This window comes from Eschrichtius robustus, chromosome 13, assembly GCF_028021215.1.
Source record: "Eschrichtius robustus isolate mEscRob2 chromosome 13, mEscRob2.pri, whole genome shotgun sequence".
NCBI lineage: Eukaryota > Metazoa > Chordata > Mammalia > Artiodactyla > Eschrichtiidae > Eschrichtius > Eschrichtius robustus.
In genome coordinates, this window is record NC_090836.1 from 59,537,744 (window position 1) to 59,564,686 (window position 26,943).

Genomic DNA, 26,943 nt, shown 5'->3' on the forward strand with positions numbered 1-26,943 from the left:
TGAGTGACAAACAGAGTTTGTCATTAAAGAATCTGTCAGTATGTCATGATGGAGGTGATCACCCTTTTCTAAGCTGGTGATTTGAGGTTATACATTTTTCTTGCTGTGTGATAAGTGGGTTCTGAGGCTATTAATACCCCAAGCACACTGAAAATGGTGTCCAGTGGTTATAAATAACAGACCCCAGCCTTTTAACTGCTGCTCATTAGCTAACTTTTTGGAAAACAAATTTTTCTTAAGAACTGAATAATTATTGAAGTATCAAGCTAAACTCATAAACGGTACTCTTTGGGTCTTCATTGAGAGTTTATTGGCTGATGTTTAAATGTTTAGGGCAAATGCTGTCCTCTGGTTTTAAGGTCCAAACTTTTCAAACATATCAGAGACAACCAAGCAGGTAGGATGGAGGCAGGTACAGCCAGTGACACTGAGACATTCAGAGGAGTAAGGAAGCTCACAAAACTAACAGACTGCACAATGTAATAAAGGAAATCAACTGATCTGCCGTCATCCAGAAAGGGCAAGTTATTCTTTGTAGCGTCTTTAAGAAACTAGAAGTAATAATGAGATATAAATTTATACCTATCAGTCACAAAAATACTGATAACATCGCTGCTGATAGGGATGAAGGGTGGCTACTTAGTACTTATGGGTAGAAATGCAAATTACTACTGTCTTTTGGGAAACAAATCCAGCTATATACTACTTCAGTCTGGCAATATCACTTTTGGGAATCTATTCTGTAGAAATAAAAGCACTAGCATGTAGCAGCATATGTACAAAGATGTTTTTATAACATTATTAATAGGGCCAAAAATAAGGGTGGAAACAATGTGAATTACTACGAATAGAGAAAGGGTTGAATAAATTATGGTATAACCACATCATGAAGTAGTATGACCATTGACTAGAAAAGTTTTCCATGAGTATCAGTGGGACAGAAAGGAAAAAAGAGCAAAGAAGTATTTGTAACATACCATTTTTGTGGAACATAAAATGACAAAAATTCCAATATAGGTATATGTATACATGTACATATATGTGTGTGATCATGCATATATATGGATATGTATGTGTGTGTGGATTATATGAGCATGAAGAAAATAAATAAAAGGATACATATTAGGTTCTTAGTATGAATGACCAGGAGAATATGGGGGTTCAACAGAAGAAGATAAAGTGGATGAAGGGAAGGAGGACAGGGGAAGGAAAACACAAAACATACTAAACAAGAATGATTACAATAAAAATAAAATGATTTCTCACTTATGTAGAACTATGCATGCACAAGCTTATCCACATATAAAGAAACTAGGGAAAGATAAATGAAAGAGTTAAATGTGCCTTGTAAAAATGACCATGATATATCGTTAAGTAGAAAAAAAAGAGACAGCCACAAGAAAGTTATTTTTAAAAGGAGGCAAATATAAACGTTTGAACACAAAACAATTAAAATTTTGTACAGCAAAATACACCATAAAAAAAGAGAAATGAGAATCTCAAAATAAATCTATGCAACCCATATGGCAAAGGGATTATATCTCAATAAACAGAGATTCTACAAATTGTTAAGAAAAAGATAATTAACCTGATACACAAGTTACAAATAAGCAATTGTATGAGAGGAAATCCAAATATTCAACACACATGAGAGATGCTCAGTCTTTTACATGGTCACGAAATGTAAATGTAAGCAATAACGAGGTGTAGTTCTTCCCCCCCTCCCCAGATCAGCAAAAATGAAAAAGAATCAACAATCAGCTGCTGCTGGAGAGATTTTGAAACAGTCAGGTGTCTTTATACATTACTGGTCAGAGGGTGAATTGCTACAACTGTCCAGAAAATAATAATTTGGTAATATATTAAATATTCTTGGGATAAATAATCTCTTTTGAAAATCTCTTATTCATATATATAAAAATACATAAATGAACAATATATACTTATGTACATACTATATGTATAAGCACATATGTGTGTAAATATATATACACACATATACACACATACATATATATGTTCTTTTTTCTCTAAGGGTGTATATTAAAGACATTTATTGCAGCAATTTTGTCGTGGCAATTACAAAACACATAAAGAACAACCGAATGTACACTGAAACTGAGGAATAGTTTAAGAAAATGTGGTATATACAAACTTCAAAATTTTAAATTATTTAGAATTAGTCTTCTGTTTAGAAGAAATAAGTCAAATTTATATCTAAAGACTTCAAGGTATATCTATGACCTGTTATTATTAAGCAAAGCAAGCTGTAGAGTCTGACCCAATTTTTAAAAAAACAATTAAAAACACTATATATGCATTTAAAATAAAGAAATGTGTAATATAAATTTAAAAGATTCACATCCCTACATAATTATAAAGGTAAGCTTCAATTACCTAGAGTGTGTGTTTATATGTGTGGAATCCTTATTACCCAATCTTCTCTAATAAATTAGGAATAAATGATGAGGTTATTAATAAATTATTAGGTTATCAATAAGTTAGTCTGCATTTGGATTAATAACACCTTTAAAAAATAAAAGTCTTTTTTTTGTAACAGAAACTACTGACAATACAGCAAATGTTAAGATCCTGACAGCAATTAATACATTATTTTACTTCAGAAAATTCTAGGCAAAAAGAAGGCATTGCATCTGGGAGCGTGACAAGAGGTGAACACGGAGCAGGTGTTAGGACATTCTGGCTGACAGAAGAGATGGTTAGGCTTTCAGCAGATGAGAATAGCAGGTGGGAGTTTCACAAGACATGGCCAATGGCAACATGAAAAGCTACCAGGAGGTAGAGGTGTGGGCTGGCTGTGACATCCGAGGTCAAAGACAGAACTAGTAATAAGGCAGGTTTCCAGGCTCAGAGAAACTGAAGTGCCGGTTGGCTGAACAAAGCAGACACTCAAGAAAGGAAGGTGATGTCAAGAACCCAGGTAATTAGCAATGGAACTTAAGGAGGGTTTTAGTCAGGGCCGCCACGTGTGGTTGCGTGGGCTGTGTGATGCACAGCTTCAGGGGATGCTGTTGGCTTAAGCTACAGTGTGAGGGGTACCTCCTAGGTATGTATATGAAGGCAAGAAGCCCATTACAGTACTGGGATTTTACCCCAAGATCAGAGTAGATCAGCAACAAAACTGACAACCTGCTGATTATCACCATCACCATCATCACCACCACCACCACCACCATGACTGTGCCAGCTGACATTATGACAATGTGCTATGCTTTACAGAACACATTCACTGGTCCTAGAAAGAGCCAAAGAAGGTAGCCAGGTCAGATATTACAATTGTCATTAAAATGGAAAAACAAAGACTCAGAAATGTTCACTGACTTGCCCAAGATCTCAAAGGTAGTCAGTGGCAGAACAGGAATGTGAACGCCAGACATCTCCTTCTAAAACCATTCTGTTCCCACTGTCTTAAACTGCTCACGACGGGAATGAAGATTGGTCCATGACATTGGGATTGGGTTGAGGTTGGGGCCGGCTGAGCAGTGAGCCAAACAGATCATCATACACATTGTAATTTTAAAATATGAATTATATTTTCTTATTTTTTCAAACCCAAGGGGTAAACAAATTCTCCTTGGAAAGGGATTTCCTGCTGTGTAGCATTCAGACTCAACTTGTCCATACTGATTTCTACTTTGTTGTAGTGACTATTTGTTTAGACAGAACATATTACACAAAGGATTTATGGCAGCTTACAAAAACACATACAATACAAAATAAAAGTGAATAAAAAGTAAGGAAATGAGGAAATTGAATTAGAAGGAAAATGAGTGAAGAAAAGAAAACAACCAGCCAAGAATGAGGTTAGTTCACAAAATAAATAAGGCCCTCAATAAAGTTCTCTCTATTTGCTAGAGGTAGACCACAAATTTGGCTCTCAGCTTTTCAGCAGTCAAGAGAAAGAGGGAAACATGATTCACAGCATTTAAAAGATACAATTATAAGCCAGTGGCTCAGGAGAAATACAAGTATTCTTGGTACTAAGACTAGATTTTCCATTGTTTCATATAATGCTAATAATAGCAGTCAGTTTTTATAAGGATCTTACTATGTGTCAGGCATGATGCTAAGTGCTTTGAATGCTTTATCTCATTCAATTCCCACATGAATATCATAGGATGTGTATTATTAGTATCACTGTTTTTACAAATGAGGAAAGTGAAATACAGAGATGTTAAGTAAGTCCCTGAAGGAAACACAATTAATAAGTACCTCATTTGGGATTCCAACACAGTTCTGCTGACTCCAAAGTTATGCTACTACCACACAGCTTCCGTTTGGGAGCTATACCTTGATCCAATCCCTAAGTATCCCTGAATATACAATAGAATCCCTCAATATCCAATCTAACATAGTCCCCACCACTTCCTCTCTGCCACGTAATTTCATTTTGTTTTCTTCATCGCACTTACCACCATCTGAAATATCTTCAATTGCTCAACTTATTTTACTGTCTTTCTCCTATCAGAATGTGAACTACACAGCTGCAATGATCTTGTTTATCTTGCCACTCTTGTATCACCAGAGCCTACTTTACTGCCTAAGACATAGGAGATACTCAATGATATTTCTGAATGAATGAAAGTTTCAAGGAGCAAGTATTAGGTGTTCATCAAACCTTTTGCATGTCTGAGGATACAGTTGCCCCTACTTATTCTCAGTTCCTTCTCCAGTCTCCATAATTTATCTCTACTGGTTACTCACCAGAAATATATTGTTTTCTATAACTTGGCTATTTTTCATAATCCAGCTTGGCATAGACTTGATTTTATTCAGTTGATCTTGTAATTTCAAAAATTATGTTTAAGAATAAAGATGATACCATCACTTGTCATACATGAAGAAATTTTAAGACATTCATTTGCCCATAAAAAAATGATTGCTGATTTCTAAAAGTCTACTTTCAAAGAATTTGCATAGAGGCCTATTCCATACAGATTTTGCTATTTGCTGCCCAATAATTCCTATTTAAAAAACAGACCAGTTCTAAGCAACTTAATGGCTTAAAGCACAATGAACCACATGTTAACTTGTTCTGGTTAAACACCTAATTCTAGTTGCTATGTTTTCAGGCAGGAAAAGTAGTCAAATTCTTAAACAGTGCAGCTTCACTAGGTCAGTAATGCTCCCATTATTAGAAAATTAGGAGGCTTTTGAACTATAGACACAAGAACACATATAGAGCCCCAAGATATTCAGAATAAATGAAAGACATTCATAAATGCAATCCAGGAAATCTGGGATTAAGACTGTTAGCCCTGATTGTCTTAATTCATATTCTCAGTGTTCTCTAAGTCTTTCCAGCTCTCTTGGAATTTGTATCACATGGCTGTCATTTCCAGAAAGGAGAGCAAACAAATCTCACAAACATCGCTCCCTGCAATCTTAGGAACTGTCTGTGAACATTTGGCCTATCCCTCAAAAGGAGGTCTTTTTTCTTCTTGTTTCTTTGAAGTTTTCTGTTGCTAACTTACTGTTTCAGTTAAATGACTAAATCATATGAAAATGTAGGCTAAATTGAAAGATATGTAAAGTTGATGATGTCCTCTTGATTTATTTTTCTGGATTCAGTTGGTACAAATGTAGCAGACACGTAAGGAAAGAAGCAACTTGGGCTATGAATAATGGCTGGATTATACTTTCATACTTCAAAAAGAAAATTTGGAAAATGTATAAAGTAGAAGATAATGACTCATCTCCTCTATGAAAACACAATGATAAATGGCTAAGGTGCTGCGATACTGTGATTTATAATAAGAAAAAATATTTTGGTCTTCACCCACAGTTCCTGGCACCCTTATAGTTTCCTACATAAGAGCAATGGAAACATCTTTCCTAATTTAGTTTTGTTCCCAGTTCCTGAACTAACTCAAGTCATGAAGGTGAAAGGGGTATATTTTGTTATTCATAACAAGCCCTTTCACCCACACCTGACTTTATGTTAATGAGGTGACTTTTGGACCACCCATCCCCCTAAAGATGAGGGCACGTTGCCAGGAGAAATAACCTAATGATGAGAGGGACAGAATTTTCAGTCCAATCCCCCAGCCTCTAGGGAAGGGAGAAGGGTTGGAGGTTGAATCAATTACCAATGACCAACGATTTAATCAATCGTGCCTATGGAATGAAGCCTCTATAAAAACCCAAAAGAACAGGGTTTGGAGAGATTCCAGGTTGGTGGAGGTGCTTGGAGAGTGGCTCACCCAGAGAGGGCAGGGAAGCGCTGTGCCCCGTCTCACATAACTTGCCCTTTGCATCTTTCCATTTGCCTTTTCCCAAGTTATATTTTTTATGATAAACTGGTAATCTAGTGAGTAAAATGTTATCCTGAGTTCTGTGAGCCACTCCAGCAAATGAATTAAACCCAATAAAGGGGTCGTGGGATCTCCAGTTTATAGCCAGTTGATCAGGAACACAGGTAACAACCTGGATTTGTGATTGGCACCTGAAGTGGAAGGGGTAGGGCAGTCTTATAGGAGAGCCCTTAACCTGTGGGATCTGATGTTCTCTCCAAGTAGATAGTGTCAGAACTGAATTAAATTGTGGGATACCCAGCTGGTGTCGCAGAATTGCTTGGTATGGCAATTCGCCCCCTGTTCACATTTGGTGGCCAGAAATGTCATGAGTGAAGTATTGAGAGTAATGTAGAGAGTAGAGGAGAAACACAGGAGGAATTCTTCCTTTGCTTCTTAGTGTTAGAAGTGGAATTTGCTATAACAGTTCTGGTTCACGAAAACATGTGGTTTGGGAAGAAAAAGGATGAAAGGGCAGGGGATAAGAACCTTTGATTCCTGGGCGGCCACGTGGTCAGCCATGGTATGAAGCAGCAGCTGTGCTGTGCTCAGTTACTAAAGATAAAAGTTACCAATGAGTAAGCTTCATAACTTTGCTTAGGGAGACAACCTTCTAGAGACTTTTAGCTCCTATGTTTTCTTAAAACGAGAGAAAGGAACAAATTGTATCTACCATCTGAGTTACAGGGATCATCTTGAGAAAACTAAGTCATATGCTGAATGGTGCCAATCCCATCATGCACTGGCAAGGCCAGATGCCCAGAAAGCCCAGTTTAACTATCCATTGGTAGTTAGACTTTAAATATAGCATTGTACAGAAAAAAAAAAAAAACTAAGAATGATTTATAGGTATTTATGATTAGAGAGGAACAGAGAAAGAAGAAAGGAAAGAAAGAAAGAGGTACAAAGTCATTCACAGAGGGTGCAAGAGAACAGTTCTTAACAACTAGAAAACCAAAGGTAATTTTTAGACAAGTAAATATTTGCTCCAAAGAAAAGATATCCTCTTTGTTTATCTGCAGACTCCATTTGTTTATACATTATTGTGAAAAGTTTGGACTAAAAGAAGAGTTTTTAAGCTCTAACATAATGAGACACAGCACTTTCCATCTTCTTCAATGAAAAGTCCTGAAATGGAATATGCTCTTAACAGAACATCCTTTTTTTTGTCCTGCTAACTTCTTTGACTGCTTTAAATATTTCCCTTGCTTCAGATTTAAGGTCTATAGAACACGCATAATTTGGCAAGTGCAAAAAAATAGATCCCATATTACAATTATATAGAGAGTTCATAAAGAAAGTAGTTTCCCTTAAGATAAGCTCTCTAAATTCTCTCAATATTAAGTAGGTAGTTGCAATGAAAAAAAATACTCTATTTGATATATTCAACATTTATTTCTCCTTCTCAGAATTAGTTGCCTTAACTTACTGAATGTGTTGGGAATATGTCAATACATAAAACTGTAAAATCTATTACACAATGGAATTTTTAGCAGCTCATAAAAGTGATGCTATATAAAGATAGTTAATGACATGGAGAAGTGTCCATAATATAAACTAAGTAAAAAAAACTATAAAACCTTATGCATGCAGATTGCATATTTTTATAAAAAATGGTCTACATCCACATATATATAAATGACCATATAGATACATACATCAAGATGACATTGTTATCTAACAGTTAAGGATTATTTTTAATTCCTCCTTTTCCTTTGCTATATTTCTAAATATTCTGAAACTCTATGAAAATGTATTCCTTTTGTAGTTAAAATAAAAACATTACTAAATATCCAATGTCCAATTAGTATGATCATTAAACCAGTTCTCTTAAGACGTCAATAATCCTAATGTTGAGTCTAATTATGCAAAACAAACAGATGTACTGCGTGGTCCAGTGTTGAAACTTCACATAGACATTGCCTAAGCTTGACCTCTAGCATTTCCAGAATGTGTTCCAGCATCCTCCTTGCTGCTCTAGTAGGTAGAAATGTAGAAAAGCAACAGATGGTGACAGTTGTGACTGTCAGGATGCCAAGCTCAAGAATGGAATTTCCACTTCAAGATGATTTTGCAGGGGTACAATAATATCTGGAGAATCTAAGCACAAAGTTTTCCAAAATGCAAACGTTTGGGATTTAAAAAGAAAGGTGATTATGTAAGAAGCTCTTATAGTTTAACATTAAGCCTTTAGGTTAAGAAAAGAGTAGAAAGTTAACCAGATACCTGAAGTAGATCACAGAATTTCTTCTTCTAGACTTTCTTAAAGTGAAATCTAATTTGACATTATAATTCATTTTTTATGATGATCTGTAGGATGGCCATTATAGGTCTTTCACCTTTTAACCTCTGGCTCCAACATGAACACCTAGCTATTGATGACTGTATTTTCAGAGCATGAGAATTTACATTATCATTAGCTTAAATAGAATATAATTCATAAAGTTAAATTTTCTGTTGGGAAAATTTATAATACTTTCCCAAAGCAAACCACAAAATTAACTTACATTAAAAATTACATTAAAAATTAACATGTGTGAGTTTTGAAGTCACACAAATCTGAATTTGAATTCTGCCTCTAGCACTTTTTTTTTTTTGGATCCCTGACTCTATTAATTTTTTTTTTAACACCTTTATTGGAGTATTGGAGTATAATTGCTGTACAATGGTGTGTTAGTTGCTGCTGTATAACAAAGTGAATCAGCTATACGTAGACATATATCCCCATATCCCCTCCCTCTTGCGTCTCCCTCCCACCCTCCCTATCCCACCCCTCTAGGTCGTTGCAAAGCACTGAGCTGATCAGCCTCTAGCACTTTTTATTAAGCGATTAACCTGGAGAAAGTTATTGATTTGGGGCCTTGATTTTTTTTGTCTGTAAATTGTCATCTAATCATGAGGGTTTTTTTTTAATGCTCAAAGGTTCTTTGTTGACACAGTTTCTTCCACCTTTACAATATATGATGCAATTTCAGTAGCCATATGGTTTCAGCACACAGCTACCTCTCCTGCAGTTTATATGAGGTCCTTAAATCCTCATGTTCCCTGAACTTTATAGGTAGAAGTGCATAACAAGCAATGGCATAATACAAAGATTCTCCAATTTTGCTTTGAAGACTGTGACACCTAAACTCCAAGATAGTCCCCAGTGATCCCTGCCTCCTGGTATTCATGCCCTCTGCAGTCCCCTCCCCATGAGTGTGGGTGAGACCTAGCAACTCATTTCTAATGAATAGGACAGTGGAAATGATGGTGTGTGACTTGAAGACGAGGTCATACATGGCACTGTGGTGTCTCTCTCTCCTCACATATTCTCGGGGAAGCCATGTCTGAGCAGTCCTGTGGAGAGGTCCACGTGTTGAGAAACTGAAGCCTCCTGCCAATAGCCATGTGAGTGAGCTTGGAAGTGAATCCTTCAGCTTAGTCAAGTCTTCAAAGACTTAGCCCTGCCTGACAGCTTGACTGCAGTAAGCCCTGAGGCAGAACTACACAACTAATCTGCTCCCAGATTCCTGACCTTCAGAAACTATGTGAAGTAATAAATAGTCCTTGTTTTGAGCTGCTAGATGTTGAGGTAATATGTTATGCAACAATAGACAACAAATACACAGACCAAATCCAAAATGATAAAGGTGGCAGGGTCTACAGAAAAAAATGCCATTTTCAAGGAAGACAGGAAAGAAGTTTCTAAAATATAACTACCTTTATTTGAAAATCAAGGAAAAGAACTACACATTTGATTGTTTTAATAAAAGTACTACCATATAAAAACATGGCAGAGATTTTTCTCTCAGGCTTTTATATTCATTCCTTCCAGGAACTTGGGTCTAGTGTCCCAGGACTGCATTGGAAGGCATCAGAGTCACATCCTACATTGCAGTAGACTTGTGTCTTATACCCATGTAGTATTTTGGACTTGGTATTTACTATATGGTCCCGAATGCCCTTGACACATAATAATTCATAATTTTCCCAAAGCCTGCATTTGCTTCCCATGTTCTGTGAGTTTGCCCACCACGAGCAACTCACTTAGCCTATGTACTAATGTAGCTCTTCTGGTCCCGACCACATAAGCAGTCACTATCAAGAAGTATACAGGCTACAGTGGTTTTCACAAATTTGAAACATTCTTGGGATAAAATATCCTGGGTCCAACAGATTGCCCTAAATCACAGTCCTCATAGGCAAATAGTCTGGGTGTTAGGACACAGCCCAGGTACCTTAATTTTCTCCTGTGTCAGAGTGAATCTGCTGCCTTTTTGGGCCACTGTCAGAGAGTTTAGAGTATGACTTGAGTCACCCATGTTTTTGTACAAGAATCATATTCTTGAGGCCAAGTTGTAAGCTGTCGTATCCTCATTATTTCTTGAAGGGGCTATCATGTCTTAGTAAAAACTTCAGTCTAGATCTCTGCTTTAGCATACATTTAGCTGCTATCTGGTGTCTATTCTGCCTTTGGTTGTTAATAGTGTCCCAATTTTTATTCAGGTAACCTCCCCTCTCATAAACAGATTATGGGTTTTTAGGGATGCTCTCGGGGTAAGGCATATGGTTTAGGTTTGAGATAATTTGCCTTATTTTATCACCTGGCCACAAACTGTTCAGGGATGAAGTAAGTAATTAACTTAAATTGGTCTATAGGGATGCTCAGGATATTACTGACAGTTGTGAAAGACTCATTCTTTCCCACTGAATATGAACCTCCAAAGATAAAACTCCAGGAGTTTCAGGAAACCGTGATAAGATGAAAAAGACAGAATCAGTCTGAGAATAAAGTCACTCCATGGAAAGCAGAGATGGGAGATTGATCCTGGCCAATTATTTGAGCCCTCGATCAAACTATATCTAAAGCTAGATATACTACAGAAGTGTTGTTATTTGAACCATGAAATGTTCTATAGTTTTGATTGGGTTCTTGTCACTTGCTACAAAATATTCTTAACCATTAAGCCTTCCCTGACATGGAAGAATTCCAGGGGTAGTTATACAGCTTAAACTCACCTTTTGGGACATTCACTATACTAATACAAAATTATGATTAAACTAATTTGTCTATTAAAAAACAATTATTTATCCACATCACATAACACACTAAATGCTACAAAATTTATTTACTGTAGCAAAGAAATGAGAAGGCAAGACTTTCAAAGCCCTTCAAATCACATCTAGGAATTATCTGTTTACCTGTGAGTTGAAACTCAAAAACTTGGTCAACAGCAGAACCAAGTTGAGGAGAGGCATAAACCAGAGCTCAGGATGTAACTGAAACACAGAGCTATCCAGAGCTTTTGGCTTTAATGGTCTTTGAAATCAACCACTTGATAAAAATCTTTGCAAAGAATGTTTTGTGTCAAAAACAAGAGAATGTCTGTCTGGGTGATGGTCTGGGTGAGTGGTGAGCAAGACAAGAAACTTCAGGATTCTAGGAATCTCACAGCGACCATCTCAGGCTCTTGGAGACTCCCCATCATCTTCTCATGTGCTCACAGAAGTCTTCCCACTGCCCCCAAAACTGCCACTATATCTTCTCTTTTCTCCTCCTTCTCCTTCTCCCTCTCTTCCCTCCTTCCCTCCCTCCATCCCTCCCTTCCTTCCTCTCCTGTCCCCTTCCCTTTCCCCTTTCCCTTCCCTCCCCTCCCGTCCTTCTTCTCCCCTTTCCTTCCTCATCCTCCTCCCCTTCTTCCTCCTTTCCTCCTATTCCTTCCCTTTATTTTCCTTCCTTCAAGGAAAGGAGTAATCCATAATCTCCCCATCCTTTATATTCCAAAGCCTTCCTATTCCTCAGTTCTCTCATACTTTGCCCAAGCTAAAATGTTCTTCACCCAGCAACCTATGCTGAACTTGCTGAACTGGAAAAGCCTGCATCTGCTTCCACTCTACCATTTTCCCTCACACCCCGAGGTTCCCTCCTTCTTAAAGTGGTAGTCTTGTGGCCTGATGTATATTGATGTAATTCTCAGCACACATTTGGTTAAAGCCATTTTTTTTTCTCCTACCACAGCCTTGACCTTGAGGACATTCATATTCCCTGTATATTGCATCTGCACAAAAATCTTAATAACAGTTTCTTAATTGAACCTCTGGAACATAATTAGAATGCTTTGGGATAAACATTCTAATTGTACCGTCCTCTCCTTGGAATAAATAAACTGCATATTTTCCTGACTATAAAAGAAAGAAGATAAAGGAAAAAATTCATTTGTGGACAAATGTTCTTATGAAATGCTTTGTGCCAGAAATTGGGAATCAGGAAAGGAGGAGGGATACATGCATCTTTCATGTTCCTGTTAAATTTTTAATTTTAAAACTCAGGTTTTGATGATGTCAGAAACAAGTGAGAGAGAAAGAAACAAGTGATCTCTCCTCTGAGCTAGGAAGATTTAAAAGTTATGTACTTGTATATTTTGGAAGCTGGGAGTGGCTTTTCACTCTGGCTAAAAAAAAAATCGCAATAATTTCCCCAATTCAGGAAATGAATACTCATTAATACTGCTCATTTTGGTATAAATTAAGCCACAGAATAATTCTTTGGTACCACAAGAATTCTTTTGGTACCATATATTACACACACACAAACGTATGCAAACACATATCAATTACTCCACCAAAATCATTTAGCAGCTGAAATATCTCCCTTTCATCATGTACGTTCCATTCCTAAATCTCTTTTCTGTAAAGCATGAACCTTCAAATCCGCTGATACTTGGTTAAATGTTGACCCTCTGCTTTTTTGGGTAAGCTGAAAATTATTGATTTATTTAAAAATAACTCCACTTCCCTGGTTTTCCTACTAAGTCACCATGTGCATAAGTAACGTAAGTGGATTACAGGAAACATTAGCACTAGCAATGGTTGTTGCAAGCCACCAGTGCCATGGCACCGTTAGAGACTAGATCAAGAGAGGTTAGGGAAGGCGAATGCCACAAAATCGCCCATTGCCTTCATGTCACCATCACCCAAAAGAAAAAGCACAGCTTCCTCATGAATCTCCAAACCACAAATGAGCTAAAAGTGAAATGACCTGCCAGAGTTCCTCACTGATGCCTTTTATTCTCCATAATATTAAATTAACTAGACAGTACATGACATTACAAGATAGAACAAACCTCTTGATCCATAATTCACAGCAACTTTAAGAGTTGATGACTATGGGTGGATGATGGTCACTAGAGGAAATATCTCTCCTGAGCCTGAGCATTAGCACAGGCATATCCAGATACAGCGACACCATTAACATCATTTATCTTCACTCAATAGACAGAGTGCATGGCTTTCACCTTCAGAACATCTGTTACTCATGTAAATGCAGAAAAGTTGTTCAAGTATTTCAGGAGGCCAAATGACCCACATATTTTCTCTTAACAAGAGCTCATCTTATGTTCTCTATTTATGATTTTTATTGGCTTACCAACATTTCTCCCTAGACATTTCCCAAGCAAAACTAGAGACTCCATTTCACTTGTAGATACCCCAAATGATGGGTATTTCTAGATACCCCGAATGATGGCCAGATCATAATAAATATTGAATGGATGCTAGTTGAAAACATCAATGAATGGATCTTTGATTCTCAATACTAAGTGTCCTATATATAGTAGATTAAAAAAATAAAGAAAAGGAAAAAAGCTCATTAATTTTAATTACATTAGGTTTATAGAGATGGTGCCAAAATGCAAACATGGTTTCATTGAATCATCTTGCCTTAAAAGTCAACATATTTGGTCATGGTTGGGAGCAGAAGTGCAATTAACAACCATTTAGCTACTGACTTGTAGTTTTAATGTGGATCCTCCTATTGTAATTTTAAACTTGAGAGGGACTATAGTCCAAACAGTGTGTCAACCTTAGCATGTGTTTAAAGATACTTCCACAAATTGGGAACCTCTGGCCTGGTTACATACCCTAAGAATACAAAAATGGACCCATTACATCGCCTTGATTAATAAAAGGTGATGCTTATCCAGTGATATTAGGAATATTTTCCATTAATTACTTCTAAACCATCTTATCTACTCCAGTTGTAGAAAACTCTCCTCCCTGTACATCACTCTCTCCCTTTCAGGGTCTCTTCATTTCTTGCAATTTGAGTCAAGTGACCAGAAGATCTTTAATAAGTACTATTTATTTACATAAACTGAGACTCAGGCCTATCTGCTTAGAACAGATTATCGCAGAAGTCAGGAGGCTCCGTACAGGATATGATCCAACGTAACTGTAAGGACTTCCTGAAGCAATTTTTTGATCAAATTATTAAACACCTACTATGCACGTTGCATTGTGCTGTGTAGAGAAGATACAGACAAGGTTTCTTATTTTATGGGCTTATGTTCAAGAGGAAGCCAACAGATAATAATCAAGTAACCAAAAAGAAATACCAGAGAATAAGAAGTGCTATGGTAAATAGTCATTGAGATCCAATGATAACTATTCACCATTAGGTTTTGTTTTCTTGTTTGTTTCAAAGTATCAACCACAGAGGAAACCATCGCATGAGCATTAGTTAAATGCAGTACTTACCACCACAATCACATTTGCTGCTGGGATTGGAAGGTTTTCCACTTCAAGGTCTTGACCAGCCATGGCCAGCAGGTTGAGAGATGGGTCATACGCAGGTCTAGGAAATGCTGAATTAACAATTTGGTGGCGTTTGCTTATTTGAGCTTTAGAAGAGGAATGGTAGCTATGTTTCTGTATCTTTTGTGGAGCTATATCCAGGCTCTTCTCAATGTCTTGTGAATGGTGATAAATGAAGGCTGGCTTCCCACTCTTCTTCTGATGAACTGCCAAAAAGTGATCATTATTTCTTGAAAGGCACCCTGAAAGGGGGAAGAAACAGAAACGAAAATCAAAGACCTTATTCAGTAAGTTGAATAGAATATCTGATAAAGAGAATTACCCGTTCTTAGGAAGCTTTAAGGATTGTGAAGGATTTAGATCAGTTCATCTCCATTTTTGTCCCTGCTCCATTATCTCCGACAAAGAGAACACACTTGGTGGTATGGAGGCATCTCAGAGACTTTGGGTGGACAGAAGTGGGTATAGTTTGAAAAAGTGCTATTTAAAAGATATTCTAATGCCTCTTTTAGTTAGGAATTTCCTCCTTTATCTAAGCTCATGGTCGTAATACCCCGTTGAGCATCTCTTCTTAGATGTGCTAACTGTCCCTCAAATGACAACCATTTATATCATATTCAAGCTTTCTTCCCTTTAATCAATAGCATTTCACACAATTCTTATTTTATACTTCTTTTATCCTACTTATAGTCAACTACGTGGAATTTTTAAGATACTTATAGACTATTATAAGCTGACTAAGGGCAGGAATCTGAGTATACGCATTGTAGTAGCAACTTCCAGTTGTGTAATGATATCCATTCTCTCCTTCTTACTTAGTAATATGGCCATCTAGATAAAGTAGTACATGCTCCTTTATTTCTTCTGTTAGGTAAATATCCACTGACTTGAATAACTTTTTCCTATTTGTCATTGGCCACAGGAGGAAACAGATAACATACACATGTGAGTCAAAAGAATTATCACTAGGTCAAACACCAATTAGAAAAGTAAACTTAAGACCTTCTATATAAGATGATAAGCAGATTGAACAGATCACAACATAGTAATGCCACCCACACTGTCCTAGCGACCCAAGGCACCACAGATTTTCCCTGGGTATGCCTATGGCAACAATAGCTGTACAAGTGCTGTCCTTAGAAGATTACTTCCCTCCTTTTATAAGAATTCTGGGGTGCCTAGAATTCTTACTGAATATTTAGAGTAGAGGAATTGCTAGTTTTTACAGCTTTTCCTGTCCATCAAGCCTCTGTGACCAGCATATATTTCTAGCACCTTCAGCAATCCTGTCTTACCAGTATGCTGTCAAATTTCACTTAGAGATAGGAAGACAGGTTATTTTTTCAGTCAGCTCAAGTGCTTTCACCATGATGTAATAGTTTGGAAATCATTGGGTCCCAGGGACTTTAGGCTTTTACAGCATTCAAATCACAAATACATTTCACGTGAATTCTGAGATAGTCATATTGGGTTGGCCAAAAAGTTCATTCGGGTTTTTCCTTAAGGTGTTACAGAAAACCCGAACGAAAATTTTGGCCAATCCAAGAGAAACTAGTCCTCATGTCTTCAATCCTGAGCATGCTGAATTGACTGTAACTTTTTTTTAAAAGAAATCAAGCTACCATAATTTGCCAAAGATGATGATTGGACAGTGTGACCTTGAAATGACTGTAAACTTTGTTTCTCTGAATGAAATAAGAGTTCCTCAGATTTGGAAATGACATTGTCATTAGGAACATATGTAAATGAATATGGTCCTTCACTGTTAATATTCTTGCAGTGTTTTATTAATGGAGAATGGTGCTATAATATTTTAGATGTATATTAACTTTCTGACCACAAATGTTTGTTTAGTATTTTACTAAAAGTAATTCACTAAGTGATACTGTAACACATGTCCTACAGCATTTCCATACTACAGGTGAAGTTTCCTCCCTCCCCTATTAAAGGACTGAGTCTGACATTGTGAAGAGCAACAATGACATGGTCACCTTGGGGTTAAGAAATAGAACACACATATTATTTTTATCCTAGTTGACTTTTTAAATACTCCTCATTTAAAGATGGTCCCTTGTTTCAGGAAAGGCATACTGCATACTTGAATGAATTTGGGTTTTTCACCTGAGGGATTGGCTCTTCTACCAAAAAGAGGAATCTATAACATTCAGTAGCATGGCAACTATATCTAACATGATAGTGCTATCGAAATAGTCATGCTAATAAAAATTAACATCAAAAAAAGCTTGCAAGATTCGGGAAGCAAAAAAAAAAAAAAAACCCCATAGCGGGGGATGGCGAAGAATTTCACTAAGAAAGAGAAGCGGCTCAGAAGATCAGAGAATGCAGATTTATGAGGAGGGGAAAAGTGAATGAAGAACTGAGAAAATTACACAGTTATCTTCAATCTTTCTTTTTATATGATATCAATCACAGAAAACCTTTTCAGAGCCACCTTATGTAAATAGAATAGGTGAGTCCAACTAACAAATGTCTCTTGTGCTAAAACTGGCCTACAGGGAGAGGTAAAAAAATCTAATTTTAAGTGCAGTTGAAACACAACTAAAATTTCCCAGCCCTATCCAGTTGTATATGTGAAAGGACTTAGTCCTGCTTTGTCCTTGAGTAATGAGAACCAAGATGGCAGCACAATATTAGGAACCCCACCATAGCCATTAGGTAAGAAAAAGTTTTTCAAAGTGTTGTGCTTAGATCCTTACATCAGAATTACCTGGGATATTAAGATGCAGATTCCCAGATCTTAGCCTAGAACTACCATAGCAGATCTCTGGATATGTAGCCTACAAATCTGGATTTCTAATTGAAATTTTCTCACATTCCAACCCTGAAGTTGAGGACCACCAAGCTAGTATCTGGAATTTTATTTTTTCTGTCTTCAAACGTTACCCCTCTATCATCACCTCCTTCACTTTGACATTATAAATATACTCAAGTAAACATTTTGGAAATGTTAAGATTGAGATGTCTATTAAATATCAAAGTGGAGATGTTGAATTAGAAATTTAATAAATGTTTAGTTCATGGTTGGAGAGAGAGAGAGATTTGTGTCATCCAATACGGATAAAATTTAAAGTCAAGTGACTGGAGATTGATTGAGAAGAGAAGAGTATATAGGACAGAACTCCTGGTAGAATTACAATATTTAGTGTCAAGGAGCTGACTGAAATGGAGCCAGCAAAGATAAATGAGAAGGAATGGTAGTAAAGTAGGAGGAAAACCAAGAAAGAGTAGTTCATAGAAGATTAAGAAAAAAAATGTTTTAGAACCTGCATGCATTATAGGGTCTTAGACAGAAGCAACTGAAAAATCAATCTTATAGTTATGTCTCTAGAAACTAGAATATAAATGGAATTTCCACGTGTTTCCATGCAAGCTAAGTCACACTGAAGACACACTCATAGACTTAAAAAATTACAAGGCACATGGTGACTACTGCCATGAGAGATGGTCAGAAGATGGAGAAGTAGGAAGATTCTTATCTAAGAAAGAATAAATAAAAGAGAAAAATAAAGGGGCCTTCAAAATAAATTAATTAAAACATCCAAAGAGATAAAAGAGAAAAATAAGAATAAGGGATTTGAGGAAAAGAGAACAGGCATGTTTCAATCCAAGTGGAAATCGTAGAAATGAAAAATATCATAATTGATGAAATGCAATATATGGGTTAGACAGTAGACTAGACACCACTAAATAGAGAATTGGTAAGTTGGAAAAGTTTAGGTAATAATTCAGAAAGCAGCACAGAGAAATTAAGAGAGGAGATAAGAAAAAGAAGGTAAGAGATTGTAGTGGACTGTTCAGATGGGACTCTAAGACCCATACCTACGGCATTCATGCCCATTGAGAGTAAGCAAGATCTTGCTCTTGACTTACTTCTAACCAACAGGTGATGGGATGTCATTTAGCATTCCTGCTTAAAAAGATGTGACTTCTGTGTTGCTGGGAAACTCCAGCTGACTTTGATGAAGCAAGTTGCCATGCTGGAGAGGTCCATGTGAAGAAGGAGGCTTCTAGCCAAAATCCAGGGAAGAACTGAGGCTCTCAGTTGCAACAACAACTGAGGAACTGAATCCTGCCAGCTATCATGTAAATGAGCTTGGAAGCAAGTCTTTCCTCAGTTGAGCCTTCTTCTAGGAGCCTAGTGCAGGCCAACACTTTAACTGAAGTCTTACGAGACACCTTGAAGCAGAAGTCTCAGTTAAGCCATGGCCAGATTTCTGACTCACAGAAACTGAGAAATAATAAATACATATTGTTTTAATCAGATAAATTTTAGGGCAATTTGTTATGCTGCAACAGGACACTAATGCAGAAAGACTGAGTGATACTGAGGATAACGTGATAGGTTGTAAAATACCTTTAATAGCATTGAAGACATGAAGCATTAGAAAAATTGAACATTTTACACGATTTAAGGAGGGAAGTGATAATATAAAATTTATATTTCTCAAAAGTTACTCTGGCTATACAAGAAAATGGATTGGGAGGAAGCAAGACTAAGTGCAAAGGTACCAGGTAAAATATTTTAGATGACAGGAGAATAGCGCAGACAAGGTGGCAGTAGAGGGACAAAGCAGAGACAAATTCCAGAAGTGTTAAGACATAGGAATTGACCAAAAAAAAAGGGGAATAAATTCAGTTATTGAGTTAATGTTGTAGGAAGGAACCAGCAGTAGATATTTAAGGATAATTCTATTTCTAGTCAGCAACCCAACGTATGGAGGTGCCCTTTACTGAGACAGAGAAATGTGATTCTGTGGTGCCTACAATATAAAGAAGCAGAAACATCTAGAAAGCAATTATGTTTATGTGGAACTCAGAAGAAAGTTCTGGACTAGAGATAAATACTTAAAAACCATAAGCATAGTAATGGAAAACTGAGTGCCTGAGTGATGAGATTGCCTTGTGGAATGAGAAGAATTATGAGTCTGCAGCAAAGACCCAGAGGAGACCACATTTAAGGAGCAGCTGGAGGATGAAGAAGAAAAATTAGAGACTGTGGAAGTATGGAAGCCATGGGAAGAGTATACCAAGGATCTGTGATTGTCAGTGTCCAGTGTCACTGACAGTCTGAGAGTTCAAACAAGACAACCCTGAACACGTACATAGGATTTACTGATTTAAAATTCATCAGTGGACAGCTGAGTCTGGATATTCAGAGGACCGGATTCAACATGGAAAAGGTTTGGGGACAGCATTCTAGAAGCACAAAGCGAAGCACCCTCCCTGTTGAGTCCTTGAACAAAAGTAAAATAATTTTAAAGGGTTTAAAAGGGTATGAAAGATTCTGAGTCTGGGTAAGATGGAGCAAACACACTCCGCCTTGTTGCTTACATTAAATAGAGCTATAAAACCTGAACAAAATGCATAAAACAGCTATTTGAGAACTCTGGAAAGTAAACAGTAGCAGAGGGATTGGGGATGAAGAACAGAATTCAAAATTCCACAACATCAGCAGTAAGTTTACCGTCTCCCCCTGCCCCCAGTATCCTCTAGCCAACCCATAGTGGACACCAAAGTGCAGACAAAGACAGCTCCAGGAGAAAATAAATACAACACCATAATTTGTGGGATGCAGCTGAAGCAGTGCTTAGAGGAAAATTTACAGCATAAATGCTTATATTAGAATCTAAGCCTCCACTTTAAGAAACGAGAAAAAAGAAGAGCAAAATAAATGTAAAGTATGCAGAGGAAAGAAATTAAAAAGTTAAAAGCAGAAATAATTACATTGAAAATAGGAAAACAATAGAGAAAATCAATGAGACAAAAGCTGATTCTTTGAAAAACATCAATAAATTGATAAAACTCTAGCAAGATTGACAAAGAAATACAGAAGACACAAATTACCAAAATCAGATGAAAGAAAATCACTAAATACCCAGTAGACATGAAAAGGATAATAGGAGAATACTATGTACAATCCTTTGCATATACCTTCAACAATTTAGATGAAATGACCAATTCCTCAAAACCCACAAACTAAAGAAACTCACCCAAGATGAAATACCTGACCTGAATTGTCCTAAAATTATAAAAGAAATTGAATTCCTACTTAAATTTTTTTTCTGAAGAAGAAATCTTCAGGATCAAATAGTTTCACTGGTAAATTTAAACATTTAAAGAAAAAATTAACTTCAATTCCAAACAACCTCTCCCAGAAAATGGAAGAGAAGGGCACACTCCCCAAATCATTTATGAGGCCAAAATTACTCTGATAACAAAACAAGAAAAAGTCAGTACTAAAAAAAAAAACAAACTATAGACCAATATCACTCATGAATACAGATGCAAAACTCCTCAAGAAAGTATTAGCAAATTGAATGCAGAAATATAAAGGATAATACACCATAACCAAGTAGAGCTTATCCTGGGAATGTAAGGCTGCTTCAATATTTGAAAACCAATCAATGTAATCCATCATATTGACAGTCTAACAAAGGAAAACCACATCATACAAATTGATGCAGAAAAAGCATTTGACAAAATTCACATCAACTCATAGTAAAAAAGTTAAGCAAACTAGAAATAGAAGGGAACTTCTTCAACCATGTAAAAGGCACCTGCACAAAACCCCACAGTTAACATTAGGTTTAATGGTGAAAGACTGAATGCTTCCTTCCCTTAAGATAGAGGACAAGGCAAGTATGATACTCTTAACACTTCTATACAATGCTGTACTGAATGAAAGTCCGAGTTACTGCCATAAAACAAAGAAAAGAAGTAAAAGGCATACATATTGGAGAAGAAGCAAAACTGTTCTGTTTGCAGATAGCATGATTGTCTCTGTATAAAATCCTAAGGAACTCATCAAAAGTTTTGTAGATCAGGTGAGTTTAGCAAGTTAATAGAATATAATGTCAACCTATGAAAATCAATGGCATTTTCTAAGCTAGCAATGTACAATTCAAAACTGAAATTTAAACAAATCTACAACAGTTTCAAAAAATAAAATATTTAGGTATAATTCTAACAAAACATGTACAGGATATATATACTGAAAACTACAAAATGCTGAGAAAGTAAAACAAGAAGACCTGAATAAATAGACAGACATACTGTGTTCATGAATTGGAAGACTCTACATAATGAGGATGTTAATTATCCCCAATTACAATAAAAATTCAAGCAGAATTATATATATAATATACATAATTATATATAATACATATTATATATAATTTTTTATGTATATAATTATATATATATATATATATATGAGAGAGATTGATTCTAAAACAGAATAGCTGAAACAATTTTTCAGATGAAGAATAAAGGTGGTAGAATAATACTGACCAATTCTGACTTACTATAAAGCTAATAGTAAGTAATTAGTAATCAGTATAGTGTGGTATTAGCAAAGGAAGAGGTACATAAATCAATGGAACAAAATAGAGTTCAAAAATAGATCCAGAAAAAAATGTCATCATTTGATTTTTGACAAAGATGCAAAAACAATAAAAGACAGTCTTTTCAAAATGATATTGGAACTATAGGACAACTGTTCACAACAAAATGAATCTTTACACAAAATGAATTTTTGAGTTCATACAAAAATGAACTCAAAAAGGATCACAGATTTTAACATATAATGTATGACTATAAAACTTTTAGTAGAAAATATAGGAGAAAATTTGTATAACTAGGGTTAGGCAAAGAGTTCTTAGATACGACACCAAAATCACAATCCATAAGGGAAAAATTTGATAAATTGGACTGCAGCAAAATAAAGTTTTGCTCTGTGAAAGACACTGATAAGAGAATAAAACAGCAAGCTGCACAGTGGGAGACAATTTTGCAAATCACATATCCAACAAAGGACTAATAATGAGAAAAAATAAAGAACTCGAAAAACTCAACAGTAAGAAAACAAACCAATTTTTTAAAAATGGGCTAAAGATTTGAACAGACACATTATTAAAGATACATGAATGGCAAATAGGCACATGAATATCTGCCCAGTAAGGAAATGCATATTAACACTGTGACATGATACCACAACATACCTCTTAGAATTGCTAAAATGAAAAATACTAACAATACTCAGTAAACAAATTTTTGTAGCAGCTGTATTCATAATTGCTCTCAAATGGAAACAACTTAATTGTCCTTCAATGGATGAATGGAAAACAAACTTATACATCTAGATAATGGAATATTGCTCATCAATTTTAAAAAATGAACTATTGATGCTCAAAACAACTTGGATGAATCCCAAAGGCATTAGGCTGAGTAAAGGAAGACAGTTGCAAAAAGTCTCACGATTCCATTTATAGAACATTCTTGAAAAGAAAAAAAACTAGTGATGGAGGACAGATGAATGGTTATTAGGGTTTAGCGGTTGAGGAGCAGGGAGATTGCATTAAGGAGTTTTTTGGGGCGATTGAACTTTTCTGTATTGTGATTACATGAATCTATATATGTGCTAAAATTCATAGAACTATATACACCGAAAAAGTCTATAGATTATGCTATGTTATGTTTTGTAAGCTACTTCTTTCATTCAGAACTGTATCAAAACATCTTTTTTCATCACTAAATATAAATCTATCTCATTAACAAATGATTGATAAATGTATAGAAAGTAGTTTCAGTGTCTGTGTGTAGGAGAAAGCTAGATTTAATTGGATTGAGGATCAAGTGGGAGATAAATGAGAAACAACACATATGACAACTTTTGCAACCAGCTTGGGTGTGATACGACAATCACAGTGTGTTATCAGGAAGGGAAGGAGGGTTGAGGGATTTTTTTTCAAGATAGAAGAGATCTGAGTACATTCAATGCTTAAAGGAAAGGAGCTAGTTGAGAAGAAGTGGTTGAAAATATAGGAGAAAGCAGATGGATAATCTGCAGACTGAGCTCCCCCAGAAGATTTAAGGAGGTGGGATCCAGAGCACAGGCAAGGGGATGAAGTTTGGATTGCAGGGAGGTACTTCTTCCATTCTAATATGGGGATAAGGGAGAGGCGGGAAGATGAAGGATGTTAATGGGTTTGGTGGTGGAAGTTGAGCAAGTTCTCTTCTGATGGCTTCTATCTTCTCTGTGCAGAAGGGAATGAATCATAAGAGAGAGGACGAGGTAAGAAAGACTGGAGGTTCCAGGAGAACGGAGAAGGATTGAAACAGTTCTTGTAAAGAATGAGAGAGAAAGTTGATATAAGATGTATAGTAGGATTCCTCACCTTCACTGAGAGCTCAGTGACAATTTTCTCCACTTCTAAGGGACAGAGCGTCTCTCACAGAATGTTTAGTGAATAGCTTGTCAAAGATACTTATCTGCATTTAAAATAAAAGTAACGTTTATCATAGGAGGAACATTTACATGAGAATAACCAGTTTTGATGTTCATAAAATTCCACAATTGAAACTTCATTCTGGATATGACCTTGATAATCTCTAAAGAGATCTTCAACAAAGGAAAGAGAAATGTATAAAATTACAATGTTAAATTTGAATACATCATGATTCATTATTTCAAATTCAATGTTGGTAATTCCTAGATGCACAAGGTAGAATGGCCTTGCATACACCCTCTCAGAACAAATCCTTGTATTTCAGGTGTTTAAATCAGTGTTAGTGACTTGTGAAAGGAACAAAAGGACAAAACAGTGGTCACCAAAGAGACTTGAAAAAGTGAACAATCAAAAAAGGGCAACTTTGTTCTCTGATTATTTTGTAAAAGGACAATCACTGTTTTTCAAGGATTGCCAGCACTTTCTTCTCTAGAAAGGAGATATAAATGGATAACATCAAGGAAGTCCCTTGGGAATTTCTACACGAGAAATGACAAGGTTCTCATTTGATTTGTAAATGCCTCTCAGGAAAAGTTAAAAATACACAAGTACCAGTGGAAGTTTACTTAGAAATGCCAATTAATAGTACTGAGAAAGGAAAGAAACATACTTTTTTAAAAAAGCAACGGAATAAGAAATAAGGGACCTAGATTGTTGCTTCAATACCCACCCCCTCTCATCTATGTGAACTTGAGCATGTGTCCTCAACCGCTCTAAGCCTCAGTTTTCTCATCAGAAAGTGAAGGTGGTTCTTGTAGATCTACAACCAGATTAGAAACGTACTTCAGTAAAAGAGGGCCTCAATTCAGTTACATTCACGTGGTGCTGATTTTTTCCAAAGAGATTTAAGTTTTTCCATAAGTACAATATAGGACCCTTTGGGAACTTAAAGGAGCAGGGATTTCCAGAAGCACTATCCTTGGATGTAAGGAGGCTAATATTAAAACTACTCTTCCAGTTATTCTATAATTCTATTGGTAATGCTAACCCATGAGGTCACCATGGCACTAATCTCCAGTTAGTAGCATCCACAGTACCAACACTGAATCTTCCTGGTGAACATTATAGCCGTCCCAAGATGTGACAACTGAGGTCTGTTTAGAATAACCTCCCAGGTATAACATGTGCTCACTCCTACTAATCTTAATAGCAAATTATATCAGTGTTTTGAAAGACTCCACTATGGCTCTGTCTGTATATAAAGCTAATTTTGTAAAATTCAGTTTGTGTGTCTTAGTTATGTTCTTACAACATACGTTATATGTATGTATGCACATATTTATATGTGTACACATTTGTCTTGTGTCCTGACACCAAACAACCAATTTGACAAAAAAAAAGTACATCTTTAGGCCAGTAGTTCTGTCATAAAAAGTAAAATAAAATGAAATGTGTTTCTAAAAGATAACAAATACGAATTTTAATTGAATTATATTTATGAAAATTGTAAACAATCATGGGCCCTCCAAAAAAGAGCTTGTTATTGAAAGAACACCTCCCTCCAGAAATGTTTTTCCTAAAATCTAGTCTATGCACTGGTCTCTAGGATGCGAAAATATAATCCCGTGGGGAAGCTCTGCATCTTTTTCTGATACTATTTAAATGCTTCACATGTTTGGCCAGTGATGTATCTAGTATATCTAAAATAAAAATAAGAAACCAACACCAAAGTAACTAGTCTTATTTTTATAGAGCTGCCTCTATTCTTCTCCAAGTAGGAAAGGCCCTGAATCCTACAAGAATAAGGAATGATTTTAATTAAGGCATCTTGTAAACTCTTCCTGCATGTTCTTTGATATAAACACTCCTTCACATTTCCTCAAATATTCCATTAGAAAATGTGGCTCCTACGCCCACTTACAGCCCACTGTAACTACTGTGGGTGACCCTCAATTATTCCTATTTATCTCTTCCATCCAAAGTTGAGCTGCACAGTGGAGAACTCTATCTGGGAGGCACAGAATGGAAAAATCTGTGTCTGCCATGCGCTGGTGGCAAAATTACAATGAAAGGGTTTCATGTTTCCTGGGTTTTGCCCGGCTTTAATAGCATTATATTTCATCTGATAAATGTATTACAGAGTGAAACAATACAATTAGGACAGCACCCTTTGGGGCAGTGTGACTAGACATAAGTCATAAAGAAGAAATGGGTTAAGACCACTGGCCTCGGACTCTGCTGAGTGAGACTTATGTTGGCTCAGACAGAAGCAGTCAGATGCGCCCCAGTTCCTGAAGAACTGAGTTGGAGGATGCCTGGAGGAGAGGTTGACAGGAGGGAATGCTACTATCTCTTAAACTTCACAGCCATTAAGAGAAGACCTTTGTCAAGATATGCCCTCTGGGGAAATGCAGAAGTGGGGAAAAATGATCATGTGGTAATAAAGCTGAGAAACACTAGCTTTTGCAGAAATCATAGGAATTGCGTTCCAAATGCACTTACTGAATGATGAAGCACCAAGTACATTTATAAAATCTAATTTTTATGCCTCATTGTTATGCAAACAGTTAAAATATTACTATTTATAAATAGTTACAGGAATTATAAAATATTACCATCATTTTTATAGTAGAGTTCTCCAGATGACTTAAAAGCCTGACTCCATTGCAGGACGAAGAAAAAGAAATATCTATTTTAAGAATAATTCTCGTAGTAGATTAGGAATTATATTAAAATATAGCAAAATGAATATTAGAACATATAAAAAATTACAATATTGTCATAGCAATGGTACTACAGAGACATAA

General features: G+C 36.2%; 1 protein-coding gene across 1 annotated transcript in view; it reads right to left on the reverse strand.

Annotated features, from left to right (window-relative positions):
* The window catches only part of PTPRR (protein tyrosine phosphatase receptor type R), a 258,997-nt gene that overhangs the window by 220,141 nt on the left and 11,913 nt on the right, over positions 1-26,943 (reverse strand). The window contains exon 2 of the mRNA XM_068560322.1: positions 14,832-15,130. Coding sequence (XP_068416423.1) covers positions 14,832-15,130 — 299 coding nt within the window. The remainder of the gene's footprint in view (positions 1-14,831; positions 15,131-26,943) is intronic.